Source organism: Symphalangus syndactylus, chromosome 7 (genome assembly GCF_028878055.3).
Source record: "Symphalangus syndactylus isolate Jambi chromosome 7, NHGRI_mSymSyn1-v2.1_pri, whole genome shotgun sequence".
Taxonomy (NCBI): Eukaryota; Metazoa; Chordata; class Mammalia; order Primates; family Hylobatidae; genus Symphalangus; species Symphalangus syndactylus.
The window spans coordinates 34436193-34457054 of record NC_072429.2 but is presented as its reverse complement, the minus strand read 5'-3'; the positions used below and the strand labels follow the sequence as shown (position 1 = coordinate 34457054).

At 37.6% G+C, this 20862-nt stretch overlaps 1 protein-coding gene across 1 annotated transcript; it reads right to left on the bottom strand.

Moving 5' to 3' along the window:
- Window positions 1-760: 760 nt before the first annotated feature.
- Window positions 761-14135, bottom strand: NMUR2 (neuromedin U receptor 2). The gene is made up of 4 exons (XM_055284764.2): window positions 13410-14135; window positions 6963-7047; window positions 4339-4464; window positions 761-1388 (listed from the first exon to the last, which is right to left on the bottom strand). Exons 1-4 carry the CDS (start codon window positions 14133-14135, stop codon window positions 1114-1116), a joined length of 1212 nt encoding a protein of 403 aa, XP_055140739.1. The 3' UTR covers window positions 761-1113.
- Window positions 14136-20862: the final 6727 nt, after the last annotated feature.

The window sequence follows — 20862 nt, the reverse complement described above, 5'->3', positions numbered from 1 at the left end:
ACAATAATTTATGCATTCACTAGATTAGCACTTTTAACTTTCTTTAAGAGCTTTTCCTTTGTATTCAAAACTTGGCTAACAGCTACAAGAGGCATAGCTCTAAGCCTATCTCAGCTTTTTTACATCCTCACTAAGCTTAATCCTTTCTAGCTTTTGATTTAAAGTGAGAGACTTGCCACTCTTCCTTTCACTTACACTTAGAGGCCATTGTAGGGTTCTTAATTGGCCTAATTTTAATATTGCTTTGTCTCAGGGAATAGGGAGGCCCATGGAGAGGGACCAAGATGGGGGAATGGCTGGTGAGTTGAACAGTCAGAACAACACAGTATTTATTAAGCTCTCTATCTTCTATGGAAGCAGTTCATAGGTTTCCCAAAATAATTACAATAGTAATATCAAAGATCACTGACCACAGATCACCATAAGCACATATAATAATAATCAAGTTTATTGTGAAAATTATGACAATTGACACAGAGACATGAAGTGAGCACATGCTTTTGGGAAGAAAGGTGCCAGCAGATTTGCTCAACAGCATTGCCACAAACTTTCAATTTTTTAAAAAGTGCAATATTTGAGAAGCACAATAAAATTAAGCACAATAAAACAAGGTACACCTGTAGACTGCTGCCAAGGGACACTGATGTTGGCTTCTCACATCATACAAAGTAGAACAGCATGTACATGTCTTCCTTCTGTGGCTCACAGTGGCCATTGGTAGCAGGAGTGACAGCCTGACTCAGAACGTAGATGACTCAGGACAAACCATTTCCATTAATGGAAATTAATCAAGATATAGGTGCCATGCTTTTCCAGTCATGTTCTTGGCTTGAAAAAACTAGTGAAGGGGCATGAGGCAGTTCGGATAGTGGAAAGATAACTAAAAATCAGGCAGTTCTGGATTTTGAAACCAGATCTAACTCTCAGTTTTCACGTTTATTAAAAAAAAAAATTAGCAATGGGTACATGAGTTGTCAGAGCTATTCTACCTCTCTAATATCATATGAAAAGGCATACATTATGGGATGTTCCTCTCTGAAGTTTTGAGGCATAGAGGAAAGTCAGCTCTGAAAGAATTCAGGTTTTGTTAAAGTGGCAGCTTTGATAGTTTCTTCATGACATCTGTTCACTAGAGAGGGCTGTTGACAGGTGAGAGTTGTGCACGGATGACTGACATGGGAACTGGGGACCTGTATCTTCGGTCAGCTCCACAGAGTGGCATTGTGTCAGGAAGATGTTCCGCTGGGCAGGTGGCAACTGTGGGTCATGCTGGGAGTGCCACTGTTTGTGGAAAGAAGAGATCACATTCTGGAATGCTGCCTGGAAGCGGCGAGACAGTAGGTTATAGATAATGGGGTTGACAGCTGAGCTCAGGTAGAAGAAGACACCTGGAATGCAGGGGATTTAAAAAGATGTGCTGAGAAGAACTTGAGTGACCGGCATGAAGGAAGAAGCATAAATATTTACAAAGGCCTAGAATCCCTGTGATTGCCTCTTTTGGAAGTGATAATACATAGAAGCCTCTAATCAAGAATACAAAATGCTCTGAATAGATCTTCCACCTGTGCACTTAGCAATCAAACACAAAGATTAAAGAGTCTTGGAGTAAGTTAGGCTGACATGGGATCTCTCTGAAATGTTCAGCAACTTTCTTTGATCCCTACTTGTTTAATTAAAGAACATGTTTCCATAACATGAATGAAAGATGCTTAAATATCAGAGGGAAGAGAAACATTTCTATCTCATTGGAATTTTACTTAAATCTATAATTTGGAATTGCAAGTAGTAGAAGAAGGTAAATCAGCCAAGGCTTAATTCCTGCTGAGACTCCTTATAATGCTAAGATATGGCTTCAAAGAAATATTCCCTAGTGTGCTGTTCCTACCTACCCTTTTCCCTTGATGGTTCCTCCACCTTTTGTAAAATTGTATTTTACCATTTATTTCCTCTACCAATTAACCTTCACATTGTCATTTTCCTGTTTGGAATACACTCTTCCTTTATTTCCTTTTTAAATTTTATTTCTCTACAGCCCAAAATGAGCCCAAGTTTGGGAATCAGAGGACCTGGTTTCTGATCTTGGCCCTCACATATCCTGTGGCCTTAGAGAAACCCTGGCACTTCAGTTTCTTTCTCTGTAAAATGGGAATGTAATTTCCAGCCTAACCCATCTCCCTGGATTATTGTGAGGGTAAAGTTAAGATACCATCCACAGAGAGGTTGAGAATGGCTAAGAATGTGAAACAAGTGATGGTTAATATTGCCAACAGATTCCTTGTTGTCCTTATTTATGTGGTTCAGGACATTCAGAGTGCTATATGCCTTGTCTACAGAATAAACTTGGAAGAATATTAAAGGAGAACATTTCTATGCATTAACACTATTAGTTCATTCAAAAAATAAATATTGATTTAACTCTTATTATGTGCCATGAACTTCAAGGCACATTGGGAGGCAGTGAATTTAGACTTTGTTCTCCAAGATCTTGAAATGGTACTGCAGAGACAATATTTATGGCTAAGTTAAATAATTAACAATACAACAATACCAAGCAGTATCTGTTAAGAACAAATATGAGATAACAAATCATGCGATAGCAATTCACATAATAGCAGAAACACAAGGACTGTGATAGTCATAAAAGATTTAGTGGGGGGCGATTGAACCCTAGCCAGGCCTCAAAATGGGTAAGAGATAGTTGAGGAAGACAGGAGAGGGTGTTGCAGGTACAGGGTATATAGCATGGACAAGTATTCAGGGGCAGGAATGGCCATATTGTGCAGGAATAATGTGCAGAACTCTCTAATTACCAATTTGATAAGTATATGGTCTATGAATAAAAATAATAAAAGTTGGAGGATTAAAAGGCAAGTTGGGGGTATTTTCTGTAGTGTTTAAGATATTTAGATTTAATCTAGTGTGCTAATATAAAAGGGGGGAGATGGTATCTGAACAGGATCATGTCATTATTGAGGCTACAACTTGAAAATCTTAAGATAATTGCCTTGATGCATCCAGAGATATGTAGTCAACTGGTCAAGTCTCATTTGACCTTGTAGTGCTTTCTCATTTATTTAAACATTTCTGTTTTCTGCAGATTAACCAAAAGGATAAACTAAGAGGTATACGTATTTTTGAGCTTTGGTTGCAAATGGTTGAACAGGAAAGTGCTAACGTCCAGGAATAAGCTATACATTAGGCCTGATGAGTACAAAAAAGAGGGTGACAGCAAATATATAATATACACAATATTCAGTATAGATGTCATTGTTTCTGCTTTGTGCATATCTGGAGCTTAACTTGTAAAAGGTGATCTTATCTTTCCTTTCCGGTGATGTCTTCGATAATCTAATGAGCCCACAGAATCAGCCGGTGACCAGGAGAGGTGGGGGGACGAAGAGGTCCGAGCCTAAGGCTAACACTGAGTTAGCTGTCACTGACTGAGAAAGAAGAAACTGGGTGGCCATTCTCTGCTCCATTTTAGTAGAAACAACACTGAACTTGAAGTTAGATGACTCGGGTGGGTTATTTGTTAGCTAAGTGCCTTAGGGCAAATCATTTCTTCTTGTGGAAGTGTTTTATTTTTGACTATACAATGTTAATCATAATATCCACCTAATGACCTTGTGATGATTATAGAAAGATATACAGCAATTACAGCTTAAAGAACTCTTTAATGTCTATTATTGCATTTGCTCCTTACCATCAGTCCATGGTTTGTCTGCCGGAGGATTTTTTTTTTTTTTTTTTTTTTTTTGCCATTTTACAGTTGAGGAAACTTTGGTGTGAAGGTATCCACGTTCTCCAGATCACTCAGAATAGCAATGGGGAAATTGGGTTGCAAATCCAGGTCATCTGACTTACTGACCTTACTACCATTGTTTCCACAATATACTATGGTATCCTCAACAAGCAGAGTTACAGTAGCCTAAAAGGAGAACTTGATGACCTATGAATACCGTTTGGTTTTCCTTCATGAGGATATAATACTTCCCAAAGGCAATATGAGATTTCAGGGACATGGGTGTTTACTAAATAAGAACCAACTTAATTGCATGGCCATTTGGAGGATAACCAAAGGAATCACTCACTGTGTAATCATCACAGTTAGAGTTGAGGTTTTCCGTAAAGTAGCCTTGAAAATAGTGATCTGGTATATGTGTATTTGGAACAGTACCAAACATAATCAATCACTGAATAAAAGAAAAATCAAATGTCTTCATTATAGCATGGCAGATCCCCGTGATAAACTGGAGTACTTAGGCGTTTAAGCAAGATGAAGAAGAAGCTGCTGTTACCTGAATACTAGTCATGCACCAAATCCAGCTAAGGTTTTACCTGACACCACATGGATGAGGTTGAACACAGCAGCCAGGGATTCAGTCCACTCCTCCACAAAGCTGAAGAAGAGTCGGTCAATGTGGAACGGGGCCCAACAGATAGCAAACACTAAGACCAAGACAACTGAAAATGGATGATAAATGGGAGAGCAGAAGGCAGTCTGTGCAAGGATAGGTATACAATGCTCTCTCTGAGTCAATCATTTCTTCTAGTAGTTTTTCCCTTCAACTTTGCTAAGCTATAACAGTTATAGAGGCAAACTAGATCCCAAAGAGCCTCAGTACAAAACATTTAAAACACAAGAATGAATTGTATAAGATCTAGGATCAGTTTTCCATAAGATTATACAAGATTTCTTGTATAATGTAAAACTTTTTAGAACATTTAAAATAGAACTTAATTTATTTCAAAGTCCTGAAAACATCTTATTGTGAAAGATAAATAATAAACTGTTAAATGTATATATAAATTCATCTTGTTGTTATAGGAATAATTAGAAGTTTCTCTGAATTCAGTAATTTAAAATTCTGTAATGGGTAGGCAAGGAGAAAGAACGGATCAAACAACCACAAGCATAATAGTACTTTACAAGAATCTTTTGATTGGAAGGGATGTGTCCATCATATTATAAATTGCTACAGCACAGAATTCCTTCCCATCTCTTATTTTCACCTCCCCAAACAGAGACTGGTGTTTCTGTAGTTTTTCTTTGGGACATTTAAGCTCCACAAATTAAACACACACACACACACACACACACACACACACACAAACACACACACACTTTTTTTTCCTTTTGAAGTTGTACATACTTTACTTTGCTATGACATGACTCTTGGGATTTGCGTAAAGATAATCTTTTGGGGCTAGGGGAGAGATAAGGGTATACATGAAACAAGATTAGCTATGAGGTAATACTTTTTGAAGCTGGGTGATGGGTATATGGGTATTCATTTTACAGTTTTCTGTACTTATGTACAGATATGAAGTTTTCATAGTAAGTGTATTATACATGCATTTCCTGTTTGCATTAAACACATTCAGAGTAAGTTGTTTGCCTGTGTGGTATGGCTTCAAAGATAACTATAGGTTTCTACTGAATTTGCCAACCCAAGAAAAGTCCCTAATCTGTTAACTACTGCCTACAATTCCCTTTAATGAAAACTTTAATTCCTGACGGGCGCGGTGGCTCAGGCCTATAATCCCAGCACTTTGGGTGGCCAAGGGATGGATCACCTGAGGTCAGGAGTTCAAGAACAGCCTGGCCAAAACCCTGTCTCTACTAAAAATACAAAAATCAGCCAGATGTGGTTGCACACGCCTGTAATCCCAGCTACTCAGGAGGCTGAGGCAGGAGAATTGCTTGAACCTGGAAGGCAGAGGTTACAGTGAGCCGAGATGCCACTGCACTCCAGCCTGGGCAACAGGGCAAGACTCCATCTCAAAAACAACAACAACAACAACAGCAACAACAAACAACTTTAATTCCTGTTAAAGTTGAACCCCATCCCAACGCAAATACTTTACAGTATATTCTGTTATTGTGACTTTAATATGAGTGAGCTTCTTGTTTTTTTTTTTTTTTTTTTTTTTTTTTTTTGAGAGTAGATTATGACCAAGGAGAAAAGGGGAGGGATAATGAAGAAACTATGTTTCTTAATAGAGAAAGTCAAGTGCCAAGAGGAGCTAAAATATTTCCAAGAAGATAACTCTTAGAATCGAGAAGACCCACTTCAGGGACTTCACAGTTTGTTTTTTGTTTTGAAATGCTGTATAGTTACAGTGAATGTTTCATATGCATATTAGCCTGGAGGATTAATTTCTTCTAAACTTTAGACTTTGATTTGCAAAATATATTATAAATCTCCTTTCCCTCATCAGTAACTCTCATATAGTAGTGCTGCATCATATATTTTTATAACATTCTTCTGGGAGACTGTGGCTCGGTAAGTGAATTTTAAAAAAGATCTTATTTATTCAAAAGTATACTGTTTGAAACAAAGTTATACAATGTCATATGTGAAATGGCTACTTGGAGATGCTTGCCAGATGTTCTTAACCTGGAACTGAAAGATCCCATGGAGTCTATAAGTATTAGGGGTTGGTTCATGACCTCCTGAAATGGGTTGTAAAATCTTTTGTGTATGCATATTTGTTCATTTTTTTTTTTTTGGAAAGGAGAGTCTACAGCTTTCATCATATTTTAAAAGAAATCCGTAATACAAATAGGTTAAAAACCTGCTCATTTCACAGAGGGGGAAAGTGAAGCTCAAAGGCTGAGAAAGTGAATATAATTTACCAAGCACCACACAGAGTGTATGTCAGTGGATGAAACTGAGAGTGTTGTTTTGAGGGTTCAAAACCAAAAATGAAACAAAACACACAGGTCCTGGAAGCTTGAAGAAGCAAAGGAAGACAGGTCACCTAGCATTGACATAGACCATTAAGGAGGTGTCTTCATTATATATGTCTCCCCTTTGCTCCTTGATCTTAATCTACTCTCATAAATACTCTGTTTCAGGATAAATTGGAACCTACCCCACCAGCATTTAGTTGGTACCAAATGTACCTCCTTTGCTCTTATGAACAAAACAAAACAAAAAACAAAATGTGGCACTTACACAGCATCTTGTTGACTGATTTTCTGCAGGGTTTTTGAATATTTGCATTCCCTTCATCTGCCTCAAGAGATTTATCTTTCTTTAGCTGAAAGGGAAGTAAATTGGGAGAGATAGTAAGAAAGAAAAACATTTTTCCTCCTGTTAAAATCTGAGAAACATAACTCAAACACTCATTTTGAAGACAGAAGAACTGGGACCTAGAGAAATGTAAGACTATGTTAGATGTTTAACAGTATGTTGAAGGTGGAATTGGATTCAGGTCATCTACTCAACTGGATAAATGATTGTGGCCAAGTAATAGCGCAACCACTTTTCGTATACAGTTATGTGGAACCTTGGCTGTGTAGCATGTTAATAGGTGTTCCATGAAAAATGTAAAATTCTGAAGTTCAAGAAAAGTTAGAAAGGCTTTTCAATTCACTCATTCACTCATTCATAATTATTAGAAATCTGTTAAAGTGAAATCCTTCTGCTATGTGGTGGATAAGTAGTAGAAAACAAAAACAGGAATTATTCTTGCCTCATCAGTATTTATGGTGGATCTTCTCAGAGACTTAAATATGCTGATGGGCATTATGAATTTTCAAGGGGGATAGTGTATCAACTTTCTTCTTACCTCCCCTCTACCTTCCACACTCACATCACCTACTCATATCTTAGCCAAAAGGGAGATAGTGTTTCTTTGACTAAACAATATTTCCCCCCGACCCTTTTCAGTGGATTACCTTGTACCATCTTGACAAACACAAATTGGGAAATGTTGTTTTAATATTACAGTAATATTAGTTACTGAAAACAGTCTTATGTGTCTCTGAGTTAAGATGTTTAAAATATATTCATCCTCGTTGGAAGATACGAAGATATGGAGATCCTTGATGTAACATTTGAAACTTTCAGCTATCAGCACTATTTGTATGCAGAATCTTCCTTGCTCAGTTCAAGTCCTGCCTGTTCCTGAAAGACTTTGATGGCCACTTTAGCCCACTATCTTCTCCTTCCTTTGAACTCCCACAGCACTGAAGATCTACATCATTCATCCAGTTGTGGAAGTTTTTCTCTTTATTCTACACATTTTTTAATTTGTGGGGATGTTTGGCCAAATAAAGGAAGCTTTAAGGACTCATGATAAAATACCATCAAATATCCAGAAATTAGTATAGTACATAGTGAATATATATTTGCCCATTGGTTCTCTAGCATTTACTTCTCTCTTCTCTTAATAATAGTACTCTAATTTTCCCTTAGGGAATTACTCCTTCCCCATTCTTAGTCTTTAATTTGGATAGAGGTGTCACTAAACTTCAGCTCCAGGTATAGTCCCTAAACAATTTAGCCAATCAACTTCTCCTATCCTCCAGTCACAATGATTGAATAATGCAGACCAATGAGATATCAGATATTTGCTTGTGCTTCTGAAGATGAAAGTTTTCATTTAGTTTTTATTGGGACTGCCAGAGGGAGTCTTTCTCTGCATATGAAGTCTGGAATTACAAACATTATTTTTTTTCCACCACAAAGAAAAAATGCTTGGAGCCACCAAAGGATGACTGTGTGCAGTTTGAGGTTGAAACCACCACCATAGAAGAAAAGAGCAAAGAAACAGAAATAAAGTTAGGTTTCTAATGAGACTGTGTGTTTTATTTAATTAATCTTCACCAAGAGCTAGCTCGGCTTCTGAACTTTTCATGTCTATGCTCCCTTTGGGATTGGCCCAGCGTTGGAATCTCTCATCGGCAATGTAAAAAGTCCGGGCTAATTGATTGAAGCCATCAGGTGGAACGAAAATTTAGCTTATTTTATACAGTCATGGCAGTAGATTAGAATCAATCTATTTAGTTACAGGTAGATAGATTCTAATTCAAGATAAGGGAGAAATTGTTGTGATTATGTGCAATAATGGAACAAACTGCTATAAGAAGCAATAATCGTCCTGGGCTGGATAGCATTTTGAAGGAATATTCCAGAAAAGGTATTTAAAATTAAATAGACTTGGAAGAGTGGGTCATTAAAATCTGCCTCGAAACTTCAGCAAATCCATATCTAGTCTTCCTAACAAACATATATGCTGCTTGCAGTTAGGTAGTGCTCAGGACCACATAGGACCTCAAGAATCCTCTTGGATAATGTATAAGCCTGGCCATTTGTCTCTTGAATATATCAGAGTGTTCTACATGTATCTGTGTCTTCATAAAGTAAAGGATTAAAGACTCTGTGAGATTAGGACTAGACAGGAAAAATCTGAAGGTGAAAAGTATTATTAATGCAATAGTAAAACAAAAGCATGCAGGTAGAGTGCTTATCTCAGTGCCTGGCACATGATACTCAGCAAGTCGTATATTACTGCTATTACAGTGATTCTGATTATTATCCAGAGTATACTAAAGAGACATCAGAAAAACTGATTTTTAAAAAATAGAGTTGTTTGTTTATATATGTGAGGTTACTTTTGTGGAGTACTGAGTCCCTTCTAGAAATTCTTTTCTCATATTACCACTCGCTCACAAAGAGTGCCTGTACTGATACAAAGAAGGAGGCAGATACGCTGAGAAGAAAAACACATTCAAGGTTAGAGCAATGCATCAAACTTCAAACTTTACTAACTCATCTTAGATTAAATCTATTAAAGGTTCTAATTATTTCATGCCATTTAAAGATTGTGGTTTTTGCAAGATGCAGTTATTATATTATTTTATTTCAGTTCATAATTAAGAACAATAAAAAATATTGAGATATATTAGTCACTTCCTGCCTTGTGTTTAATAGTTCTCAGTGGCAACTTCTCCACCCCAAGGAAAAATTTTTTAAAAAATCAAACATCAAACAAATAGTTCACACAATTCTTTTATGAACAGGCTTCCTGTAGCAGCATAGTTTACACTAAAAAGAAAATCATGTGCTGATGAGTTGTTGCTTATTTTGCAGCTTCCTTAGTTTATAATGACATAACTAGCTAACTAGATGAAGAGTGAAAAATTGATTACTTACGTATGGTGTACGTTGTTCCAACAGAATTTGGAGTGGTTGACAGAATAGAATAGAATCAAAACAGTTAGTCTAGCCAATATTAAATGCTGCTTTGTCATTGAATAATTTCACTTCCCTACAGATGTTTAGTAAAGTAGATATTCAACCATTCATTATTCTTCCCCACCCCAAAACTTTTATTTTACAACTCAGGTTACAAAAGGAGGAGTGAAAAATTGTGATTACTATTACTAAATATTGTGATTACTAAAAGTTGTGATTACCATTACTAAATAGTGTGGTTACTAAAAATTGTGATTACCTTCTTTAGCTACATAAGAGCAAAGTGAAAGGGAGGTTTGCGAGGTTATTATTCAGGTTGATACACAATGCTGATCAGTTGTTTATACTGCCTGAAATCACTCTACCAGATGTTCATTTATATAGTTTGTGGGACTTAGTTTCAGAATACCAGATTATAATATAGGTTTTGTGTAAATATCTCTATAATCTTAACACAATATATTTACTTAAAAAAATTAGTGCAACCCTGTGTTGGCATGGTTGAATTCTGCTGCAATTCATACATCCATCCTCATCAACTCAATCATGAATGTAGCATGCAGGAGATGTAAAAACTAAATCAGACTGTCACCAGAACTTCCTCCCAGATGTGGAGGGACTTGCCCTAGAATTGTCTATTTTCTATCTCTATAATGTTCAAACCCTGGAGAACAGCTCAGTGGTGGCTGTGTCCTGGAATGATGCAGCGTGACTGAATGCCAAGCTGTGAGCACAGATATGGGTCTCCTCCTTCTTCTCTGGTCCTGTGATTTCATCAGTCTTGGGCTTGCTGCCTTCTGAAAGCAGTGGGTCCCAGAGTCAATCACACCTTCAAACTTTCCAACAGACTCAATCACTTAACAATCATTAGGATTGCTTGGGTCTGTTTGAGATGATATTTCCAAGTCTTTGTTTTAAAGGTAGAGAAGCTAAAGCCCAGCAATGAAGGAAGTAATTTAACCTCATTCATTCACTGAGCTTACAGTCTAGTTGGGGAGAAAAAAATTAATTAAGGAATCCATAAGTGTGGAAATATAAATTGTAATGAAGGAAAATCACGGAGAGCCGTGAACACCTACAACAGGAAATAGGAATGCTCAGGGAATCTGGGAGAGCCTCCCTGAGGAAGTGTGATTGAAGCATGACACAAAAAACAAATGAGGGTTAGAAAGGCAAAAAGGGGAGTGGTGGCAGATAGTAGGAACATTTCAGGCTACAGGTATAGTGTATATAAAGGCCCTGCGATCAGTGACACAGAATAAGGCCTACTTTTCCTGACTTTCAGTATAGAGATTTTTAAATTCTTCTAGGAGTGACTTTGCAAGCAGTTAGTTTCTGTCCTGGTGTCCTCTGGTACCCTGGATAACAGCTCATCGTTCCTGAAAACAGGCTGTCAAAAGTTGCATTACATACACAAAGCAAACCAGGGTGGTTTTTAAACTTTTGTCTGAGCTATCACTTACCTCCTGATACAAGGTAGCCATGGACTTTTGATAATAAAACACAATGAAACTGATTGTAACAGATTGGAAGAGGAAATGTGCATTTCCTACTCAAAGTTAAATATTTTTCCCAAATTGACCCAAAATAGGCGATTGTTTGGCATTGGATGAGGTAATACTAAGTGGGTGGGTATTTTTCATAAGACTTTCTTTGAAGTTGTATAGAAGTCTTTTCCCCGCAGTGAGATGTGCAGGACATTCTTAAGACATGGCTGTGAGCTAGTGCAAGGTGGGACATGTCTCTGGGAATACAGGTGCTAGCCCTCCAGGAGGGGACTGGCACAGCTCTCTGCGTAATTGGATTTACTCTTGTGCCCAGACATCTGTGACACTTAGAATTTGTTCTTCCTACCTAGACCTTGCTATTCACTTTAGGGACAATAGGTATTCAAAAGGACTACCATTGGGCACTTGCTTCTGACAATCAGCTTCTCAGAGATGGACTGGAATAGGAGTATATTCGTTGTCACATAATGTGTGATGTTAGAGCCATCTCAAAGCAAATGATGTGAGTGTGATATCTGCTTGTCCTCTCATTTAAGACTCACATTGCTTCAGCTCACAGGTTTTTTTTTTTCTTTTTTTAAAGGAATAATTGTTAGAGCTAGAGGGGACATAGATAGGATCTGATGTGACCTTTTCATTTTATACATGGGAAAACCAATTCCAGGAGAATTATGTGGCTTGCCTAAAGGCATATTATGTGTCAGCTGTAGCTCTGGGAGTCTAAATGGTCTCGTAACTGTTTACTACACAAGCTATAATACCTCCCTTAAGTGGGTGTAAAATTGTCATTGTCAAGAACTTTTCTCTTCATGAATTTGGGTGCAGAATATACCAGAGAGGAATTATATAGACTAATTCCTACCCTTATTACAAATAGTTTCTCTCAGCTAATTTAGACACCCCTCTTCTGAAAAAGAAATCAGTTTACCACCATAAACATAGGAAAAGAACCTCTAATTATATATGTTGCAAAATAAGTGATATCTTTTTCTTAATTTCAGATAAGCTCTTATTCACATTTTTTGACTCTGTCTCATGTGCTGTTTACTTCCCTATCTCTCAATCTGCACCTGCTCAAAAGAAGCTCAAGTTATCTCAGTCATGTCATTAATATATATGACTATATATTATATATAACTATATATTATATATGACTATATATTATATATGACTATATATTATATATAACTATTATATATATGACTATATATTATATATAACTATATATTATATATATGACTATATATTATATATAACTATATATTATATATATGGCTATATATTATATATATAACTAAACATATTATATATAGTTTTATTTTGTTTTGTTTCAACCTCATTTTAATGAAAGGGTCAGAGCAACCACAGGAAATGTCTGATTTTAAAACTGAATACCTATCTTGGACTATAAAATAGGCAGGGATAGTTTGTGTTATACTCAGACCAAGTTGGTATAGAGGAAAATCTCAATGCAGGCAGTGGCCAGGGGCTGGAAAGTGACAACGGGATGTGGAGAAGTCTCTCAAAGTGGCCACCTCACCCTGGATCACCTGATGTGCTTATTTAAAATGAGGCTCCACCTCAGATCTTCTGAATCGCATTTTCCTGGGGGTGAGGTAGCATATTGCTCCCAAGGTAAGTTTTCTGGATGATTCTTAGGAATATTTAGATATGAGAACCCCAAGAATAGAGGGAAGAAAAATAGAAGACGAGCTAAAGGAAATGATAAATAGTTGTGGTTACCATTCATCTCATTTGAGGCAAGTCCTTTTAAGTCTCAATTTCCCATCTGAGCTCATTCTATTTTCCCTCTGTTCCCTTCCATTTCTGAATTTCTAAGTTTTTCTCTGAACTTTGAGCCTGTGAAAAAAGAAGGGATGCTGCCTCAGGCCACCCCAGCCTAGATACTCACTCTGAGTGCCATGAGGTAGTAGAGGACACTGATGACAGTCATGGGGAGGAGGTAGAATAGGAAGGAGGTGACCTGGATGATGAAATTGTATATCCACATGGGCTTGATGACCGTACAGGTGGCCGAACCTGGGACCAGGGACCCGTTGGGGAAGTAGTGGAACTTGATGCCGTGGATGCTGGTGTTGGGCAGGGAGAAGAGCACGGAGAAGCCCCAGACGATGCCGAGGATCCTGAGGGCCCGGCGCCGGGTGCTCTCCAGCTTGGCGCGGAACGGGTGTAGGATGGCCACGTAGCGCTCCACGCTGACGGTGGTGATGCTGAGGATGGAGGCGAAGCACACGGTCTCAAAGAGGGCTGTCTTGAAGTAGCAGCCCACGGGCCCGAACAAGAAGGGGTAGTTGCGCCACATCTCATAGACCTCCAGGGGCATTCCAAGGAGCAGGACCAGGAGGTCAGAGACCGCCAGGCTGAAGAGGTAGTAGTTGGTGGGCGTCTTCATAGCCTGGTGCTGCAGAATCACCAGGCACACCAGGACATTGCCAATGACCCCTACCACAAAAATTGGCACATACACCACAGACACGGGGAGGAAGAAGTGGCTGCGCCGAGGTCCGCAGAGGAAGGCCAGATACTCCTCGGTGCTGTTCAGGTGTTTCTGGAATGGATCTTCTAGTTTCTGCTGGTAGATCCAGGAAGCATTCTGAAGTTTTTCCATCCCTGACATTAAAATCCAAGGCCTGAGTCTCCCCTGGTACGAGGCTCTGTTTCAAGCTGAGCTAGGAAAAAAAAAAAAAAAAAAAAACAAGAAAGCAGTCAGGAAAATCACAGGCTTAGTAAGGAAGGCTGGGAGACAGTGAATGTTTCAGCCTCCAGTTTAGGCTGCCTGGACCGCCGATCCCTTTTGAAGAGCCCCGGAGACACAAGCCCCTCCTCTTGACAGGCTGAGGGCCAATGAGAGTGTGTCAGGCTGCACTGGAAGAGAGGAGTGATGGCTTTGAGTCAGGGAGCAGGGGAGGAGGCGGGGACCTCTCTCTGAATGGGAAGGAGCTGGGAAGGCAGAACTGACACAAAAGAAGCCACTCTAACTTCATGGATGGGCACTTTGAGCAATGCATGTTGCAAAGTTGTGGGAATCTGGATAGAGATAGAAATTAAAGTTGCAGGGTCATGGGAAAAAGAATACCAATCTCCACTAATCCTTGTCAGCCGTACAGCATGATGAAAATAGGAGATCAACAGATTTCTCAAGTTATCTTGTTCCACTGAAAATTCAGGGTTCTCTGGGGATTAATGTGATAACATGATTAATTGACTTTTTGGTTTTGACTGCATCAACAATAGAATCCAAAGCCTGAAAGGGCAAGTGCACAGTGCCTAGCCCTGACTACTACCTGACTCTTCAGTCTAGCAGAGCTTTGCTGTGAGCAAAAGGCAAATGGACTTCAGAATTAGGAACACTCATAGAAATTTAGGAAAGTTGGGACAGTTACCCAAACTGTTAGAGGCTCATTTCCTTATCTGCATTATTAATTCGATTGTGTTCCACATGTAACTTCTTGAGGATTCATTATTTGCCAGGGGATGTTCTAAGCTTTGTAGAAACATCAGTGTACATGCAAGACAAGGTCTCTGCCCTAGTGGAGCTTTTCTTGCAGTAGAGAATTCTGAAAACATACAAGTAAATGAATAAATTAATAATATAATTTCAGATAGTAATTGATAAATAATTATTTGTCAAGGATGGTGAAAGAAAACTTATCTCAGGAGATGTCACTTTAGCTGAGGTCTGAATGATGAAGTCAGTCATGAAAGAGCTAAGCGAAGTGTATTACTCAGCAAAAGTAATAGCAAGTGCAAAGGTCCTGAGGCAGAAACAAGCTGGATAGGTTTTAAAAAATATCAGGAAGACCAGAATAACTGGAATTTAATAAGTGGTCAGCATAGTATGATTGATTAGATTGAAGTGGCTGGCAGGTACACGTTCATGTAAACTCTTATGGGCCATAGAAGAGAGTTTGGCTCTGATTCAAACTGCAGGGAGAAGTCTTTAAAAGACTTTGCACTGGAGAATTAACGAGGGAGAAATTTTAACAGAAGGTAGGTAAGAGGCTAGTAAGACATAGTAGTGGCTTGGATTCTATGAGTAGTGGAGTTGAGAGATTTCTTTGGATTTAGGAATATTTTTGCAGGGGATAATACCTTTAATGGTCATTGAGAAGACTAAATTAAATTATATATAATGAAGCAACTTATACTTAAGAGATGCTCACTAAATGTTAATTTTTCCCCTTTTATTTGTTAAATCAGATGATGACATTAAAAATTAGAAAGGGAAAGTGACTTGTCCAAGAATAAGTCGTCTCTCAAGTTAAGACAGTTTATGCTGCTGTAATAAATGATTGACATATCTTGGTGGTTTTAAACAATACAGATTTATTTCTCTTGTACTTCAAATGTATTGAGGGTCTGTCTCATGCTATACTCACTCACAAACCCAGACTGATACGATGGTCACTCTCTGGAATTTTGATTGTCATTGTGACAGAGGAAAAGAGAGCTCTAGATGGTCTTAAGCAGGTAATTATAGGCTCCAGCCCAAAAGTAAGTAACTGATTGCCACTTTTACTCACAGCTCATTGACCAAGGTTAATCATATGTACCCATTCAACTACAGCAGGGTCAGGAAGTGCTGTCTTAGCATGTGCACAGAAGATGGAAAAGTACGAAAAATTGGTGAATAACATTAATAATAATTATAGACATGTAATAGGTATTGCAGAGCCAGAATTAGAGCCCTCTAGTTAAAGGCAAGTTTTGATGTTAAAATCACTATTTACAAACTTTAACATATTTTTCTAATGAAATAGGAAAAGTTTAATGAGAATATCTCATTTAGTTGTAAGGATTGTTATAAGGGTGCACAGTGGCAGACTATAAACTTAGCACTGAGGAAGATGGAAAATATTTCTTTCTGTCTTTCAACAAAAATATTTTTCCGTAAGTTATTGGGGTACAGGTGGCATTTGGTTACATGGGTAAGTTATTTAGTAGAGATTTGTGAGAACCTGGTGCACCCATCATCCGAGCAGTATACACTGCACCATATTTGTTGTCTTTTATCCCTCACCCGCCTCCCACTCTTTCCCTAAATTCCCCAAAGTCCATTGTATCATTCTTATGCCTTTGCATCCTCATACCTTAGCTCCCACATAACAGTGAGAACATATGATGTTTGGTTGTCCATTCCTGAGTTACTCCACTTAGAATAATAGTCTCTAATCTCACCCAGGTCATTGCAAATGCTGTTAGTTCATTCCTTTTTATGGCTGTGTAGTATTCATATATCTATATATATATCTATATATAGATATATATAACATATAATATATAATAAGATATATAATATCTATATATGGATATATATAATATCTATATATGGATATATGTAAAATATCTATATGTGGATATATTATATATAATATATTATATATAAACATATATAATATATATATATAAATATAATATAGATTATAATTATGTTTATATAATTATAATTATATAATTATATATTTTTATTTATTTATAAATTCTATTTAAATATATATTATATATAAATATAATACATATTATATATAATATATAATATAATACATATTATATATAATATATAATATAATACATATTATATATAATATATAAATATATAATATATAATATACACCATATATATAATATATATAATATATGATATAATATATATCATATATAATATATGATATATATATCTGCATATATTATATATATTATATTTATATATTATATATATATATATCAGAGTTTCTTTATCCACTCGCTGATTGATGGGCATTGAGGTTGGTTCCACGATTTTACTATTGCGAATTGTGCTGCTATAAACATGCATGTGCAAGTATCTTTTTTGAATAATGACTTCTTTTCCTCTGGGTAGACACCCAGTAGTGGGATTGCTGGATCAAATGGTAGTTCCACTTTTAGTTCTTTAAGGAATCTCCACACTGTTTTCCATAGTGGCTGTACTAGTTTACATTCCCACCAGCAGTGTAGAAGTGTTCCCTGATCACCGCATCCACGCCAACATCTACTGATTTTTGATGCTTTGATTATGGCCATACTTACAGGAGTAAGGTGGTATCGCATTGTGGTTTTGATTTGCCTTTCCCTGATTATTAGTGATGTTGAGCATTTTTCCATATGTTTGTTGGTCATTTGTATATCTTCTTTTGAGAATTGTCTATTCATGTCCTTAGCCCACTTTTTGATGGGATTTTTTTTTTCTTACTGATTTGTTTGAGTTTGTTGTAGATTCTGGATATTAGTCCTTTGTCAGATGTATAGATTGTGAAGATTTTCTCCCACTCTGTGGGTTGTCTGTTTACTCTGCTGACTGTTCCTTTTGCCGTGCAAAAGCTCTTTAGTTTAATTAGCTCCCAACTATTTATCTTTGTTTTTATTGCAATTGCTTTTGGGTTTTTGATCATGAATTTCTTGCCTAAGCCAATGTCTAGAAGGGTTTTTCCAATGTTATCTTCTAGAATTTTTATAGTTTCACATCTTAGGTTTAAGTCCTTAATCCATCTTAGTTGATTTTTGTATAAGGTGAGAGATGAGGATCCAGTTTTATTCTCCTACATGTGGCTAGCCAATTATTCCAGCACCATTTGTTGAAAAGGGATTCCTTTCCCCACTTTATGTTTTTGTTTGCTTTGTTGAAGATCAGTTGGCCATAAGTATTTAGGTTTATGTCTGGATTTTTGATTCTGTTCTTTTGGTCTTTGTGTCTATTTTTATACCAGTACCATGCTGTTTTGGTGACTATGGCCTTATAGTGTAGTTTGAAATCAAGTAGTGTGATGCCTCCAGATTTATTCTTTTTGCTTAGCCTTGCTTTTGCTATGTGGCTCTTTTTTGGTTCCATATGAACTTTAGAATTGTTTTTTCTAATTCTGGGAAGAATGATGGTGGTATTTTGATGAGGATTGCATTGAATTTGTAGATTACTTTAGGCAGTATGGTCATTTTCACAGTTTTGATTCTGCTCTCCATGAGCATGGGATGTGTTTTCATTTGTTTGTGTCATTGATGATTTCTTTCAGCAGTGTTTTGTAGTTTTGTAGCTTTTTTTTTGAGACAGAGTCTCACTTTGTTGCCCAGGCTAGAGTGCAGCGGCGCAATCTCGACTCACTGCAATCTCTGCCTCCTGGGTTCAAGTGATTCTCCTGCCTCAGCCTCCTGAGTAGCTGGGATTACAGGCACGCACCACAGTAGCTCCCGAGTAGCTGGGACTACAAGCATGCACACTACAGGCATGCCTGGCTAATTTGTGCATTTTTAGTAGAGATGGGGTTTTGCCATGTTGGCCAGGCTGGTCTTGAACTCATGTCCTCAAATGATCCACCCACCTCAGCCTCCCAAAGTGCTGAGATTATAGGTGTGAGCCACCGTGCCCAGCCAACATTTCTTAATATATGAGGCAACAAATCTAAAATTCAAAGGTATTTCCACATTGTGACAGGGTAGGTCTAATCAAACAGGATGATGTCTAGTACAGAATGCAGTAGCAGGCTCAATGCAGGGAGATGCTATAGAAGTAATAAAGGCATGGACTGCAGCATAGCTTTGGGACTCAAATCTTTGTTCTGCCTCCTACTAGCTATGTGACCATAAGGAACATAATTAAATTCTGTAAGTCTCAATTACTCCATCAGCAAAATGAGTAAAATAGCAGTATTGCTTTACAGGATTTCTAGGAGAGTTAAATAATTCCTGGTAAAATATTCAGTGTAAATTATTTTAAATAATATAATATTTAAATAAGTATTTAATAATAGGATATACAATTGAATAATAATAATAATTTAATAATGGGAATGTCTTTTTTATTGGGGTCAGAAAGACTATTACGAGATTTAAAAACTGGGAGATGTCCTTGGAGCTGCTAAAATAAGGACTACTTGCAGCTTTTAATTAACTTTCAGTGCAGTAGAGCAAGTCGGAGTAGCTGCTAGGAAAGTATATAGACATCTGTTTCCCAGGTCACCAAGGTTTGCACCTGTACTTACCAACTATGTGAAGATGGTGAGAATAGCAAGGGGCTCAATATCTTGTAGGTAAGGTTTGATGCAAGTGGAGATGTTTGCCTGAAGAAGACTCACAGGAATAAAGTGGGGCATGAGGATCACTTTCAAATATTTGAAAAAATATTTGGGTGACACCCATGGACAGAGGGGGAACTAATATTTAGAAAACCTCAAAGAACAATAATTTAGAGTCAATTCCACTGAGATTTCCTGATAAGTGAACAGAGAACCTCTCAATTGTTCCTCTGAAAAGTAAGAAATGAGTGTTTACCCACCAATTTCTGTCCCCTATTGTTTGAGGTTTGCTCCTGGGGCAATAACTCCCTTATATCTCTGGGCTATTCTTGCTCATGGGTTGCACAGGCTTCCATGTGTCAGGGAAGGCTATGGAGTAGAAAAATAGAAATGTGACATAGACTTATGATGCAACCCTATCAGCCTGGGTAAGTCTGAGCTTGCAAAGGGCCATCCTTCCCAGCTGTAGCTAAAACCAAGTGGGCCAAGGGATTATGATTTGGGAGTACCGGTAACATTTTCTAAAATCTGTAAAATAAAAAACAATAACACTAGATAACGTCTGTTGAACATTTATTCTTTCCAGGCTCTGTTTTAAGCTTTTACATGTATCAGCGCACACAGTCTTTACAATACTGCCTACGAGGTAGGCTCTTTGTTTATCCCTGCCATTAGAAGCACATGCAGATTATGGGAATAGTTGAAACTCACATAGTATATCAGTCATTTGGGTTAGATTATGTTTCAGTAACAAAAATTTCCAAATTTTTGTAGACTAAAATAAAGGTTTATTTCTTGCTCATTGTACATGTCATCAAGGGTTGTCCAGTAGCCTCTGTCCTACATTGATCTCACATTGGAATTCAGGCTCCAACTGGTGTTTTTACAATTCCCAAAGGAGGATTCCCAAGGGGACCCTACTTAAATTTTCTGCCTAGGAATGACAGAGATCACTTCCATTCACATTTGAAGGCTAAATCAAGTTACATGGGAACTCCTAATTCCAAGGAGGGCACAAAGAACTATCTCACCATGTGCCTAGGAGGAGAAAGCTAAAACTACTTGGTAAATAGAATTAATGACTATATGTTGTGCTCCTCTGGACACAGACATTCTTTCTTGCAGGCAAAAGACTCTTCTCCCTTCTCTATTGCAGATACCCCAACATTCCTAGCCCAGTCACAGCTGCAAGTTAAAAATCCAGGATCTCTGGAGAACATCCAGGATGTTCTTTATAGCAGAAAATAGACAGTATTCTCTCTGTCACATCCATATGAGGATCTTCTCATTCCAGAGACCTGTAAACTACAAGGGCAAGTT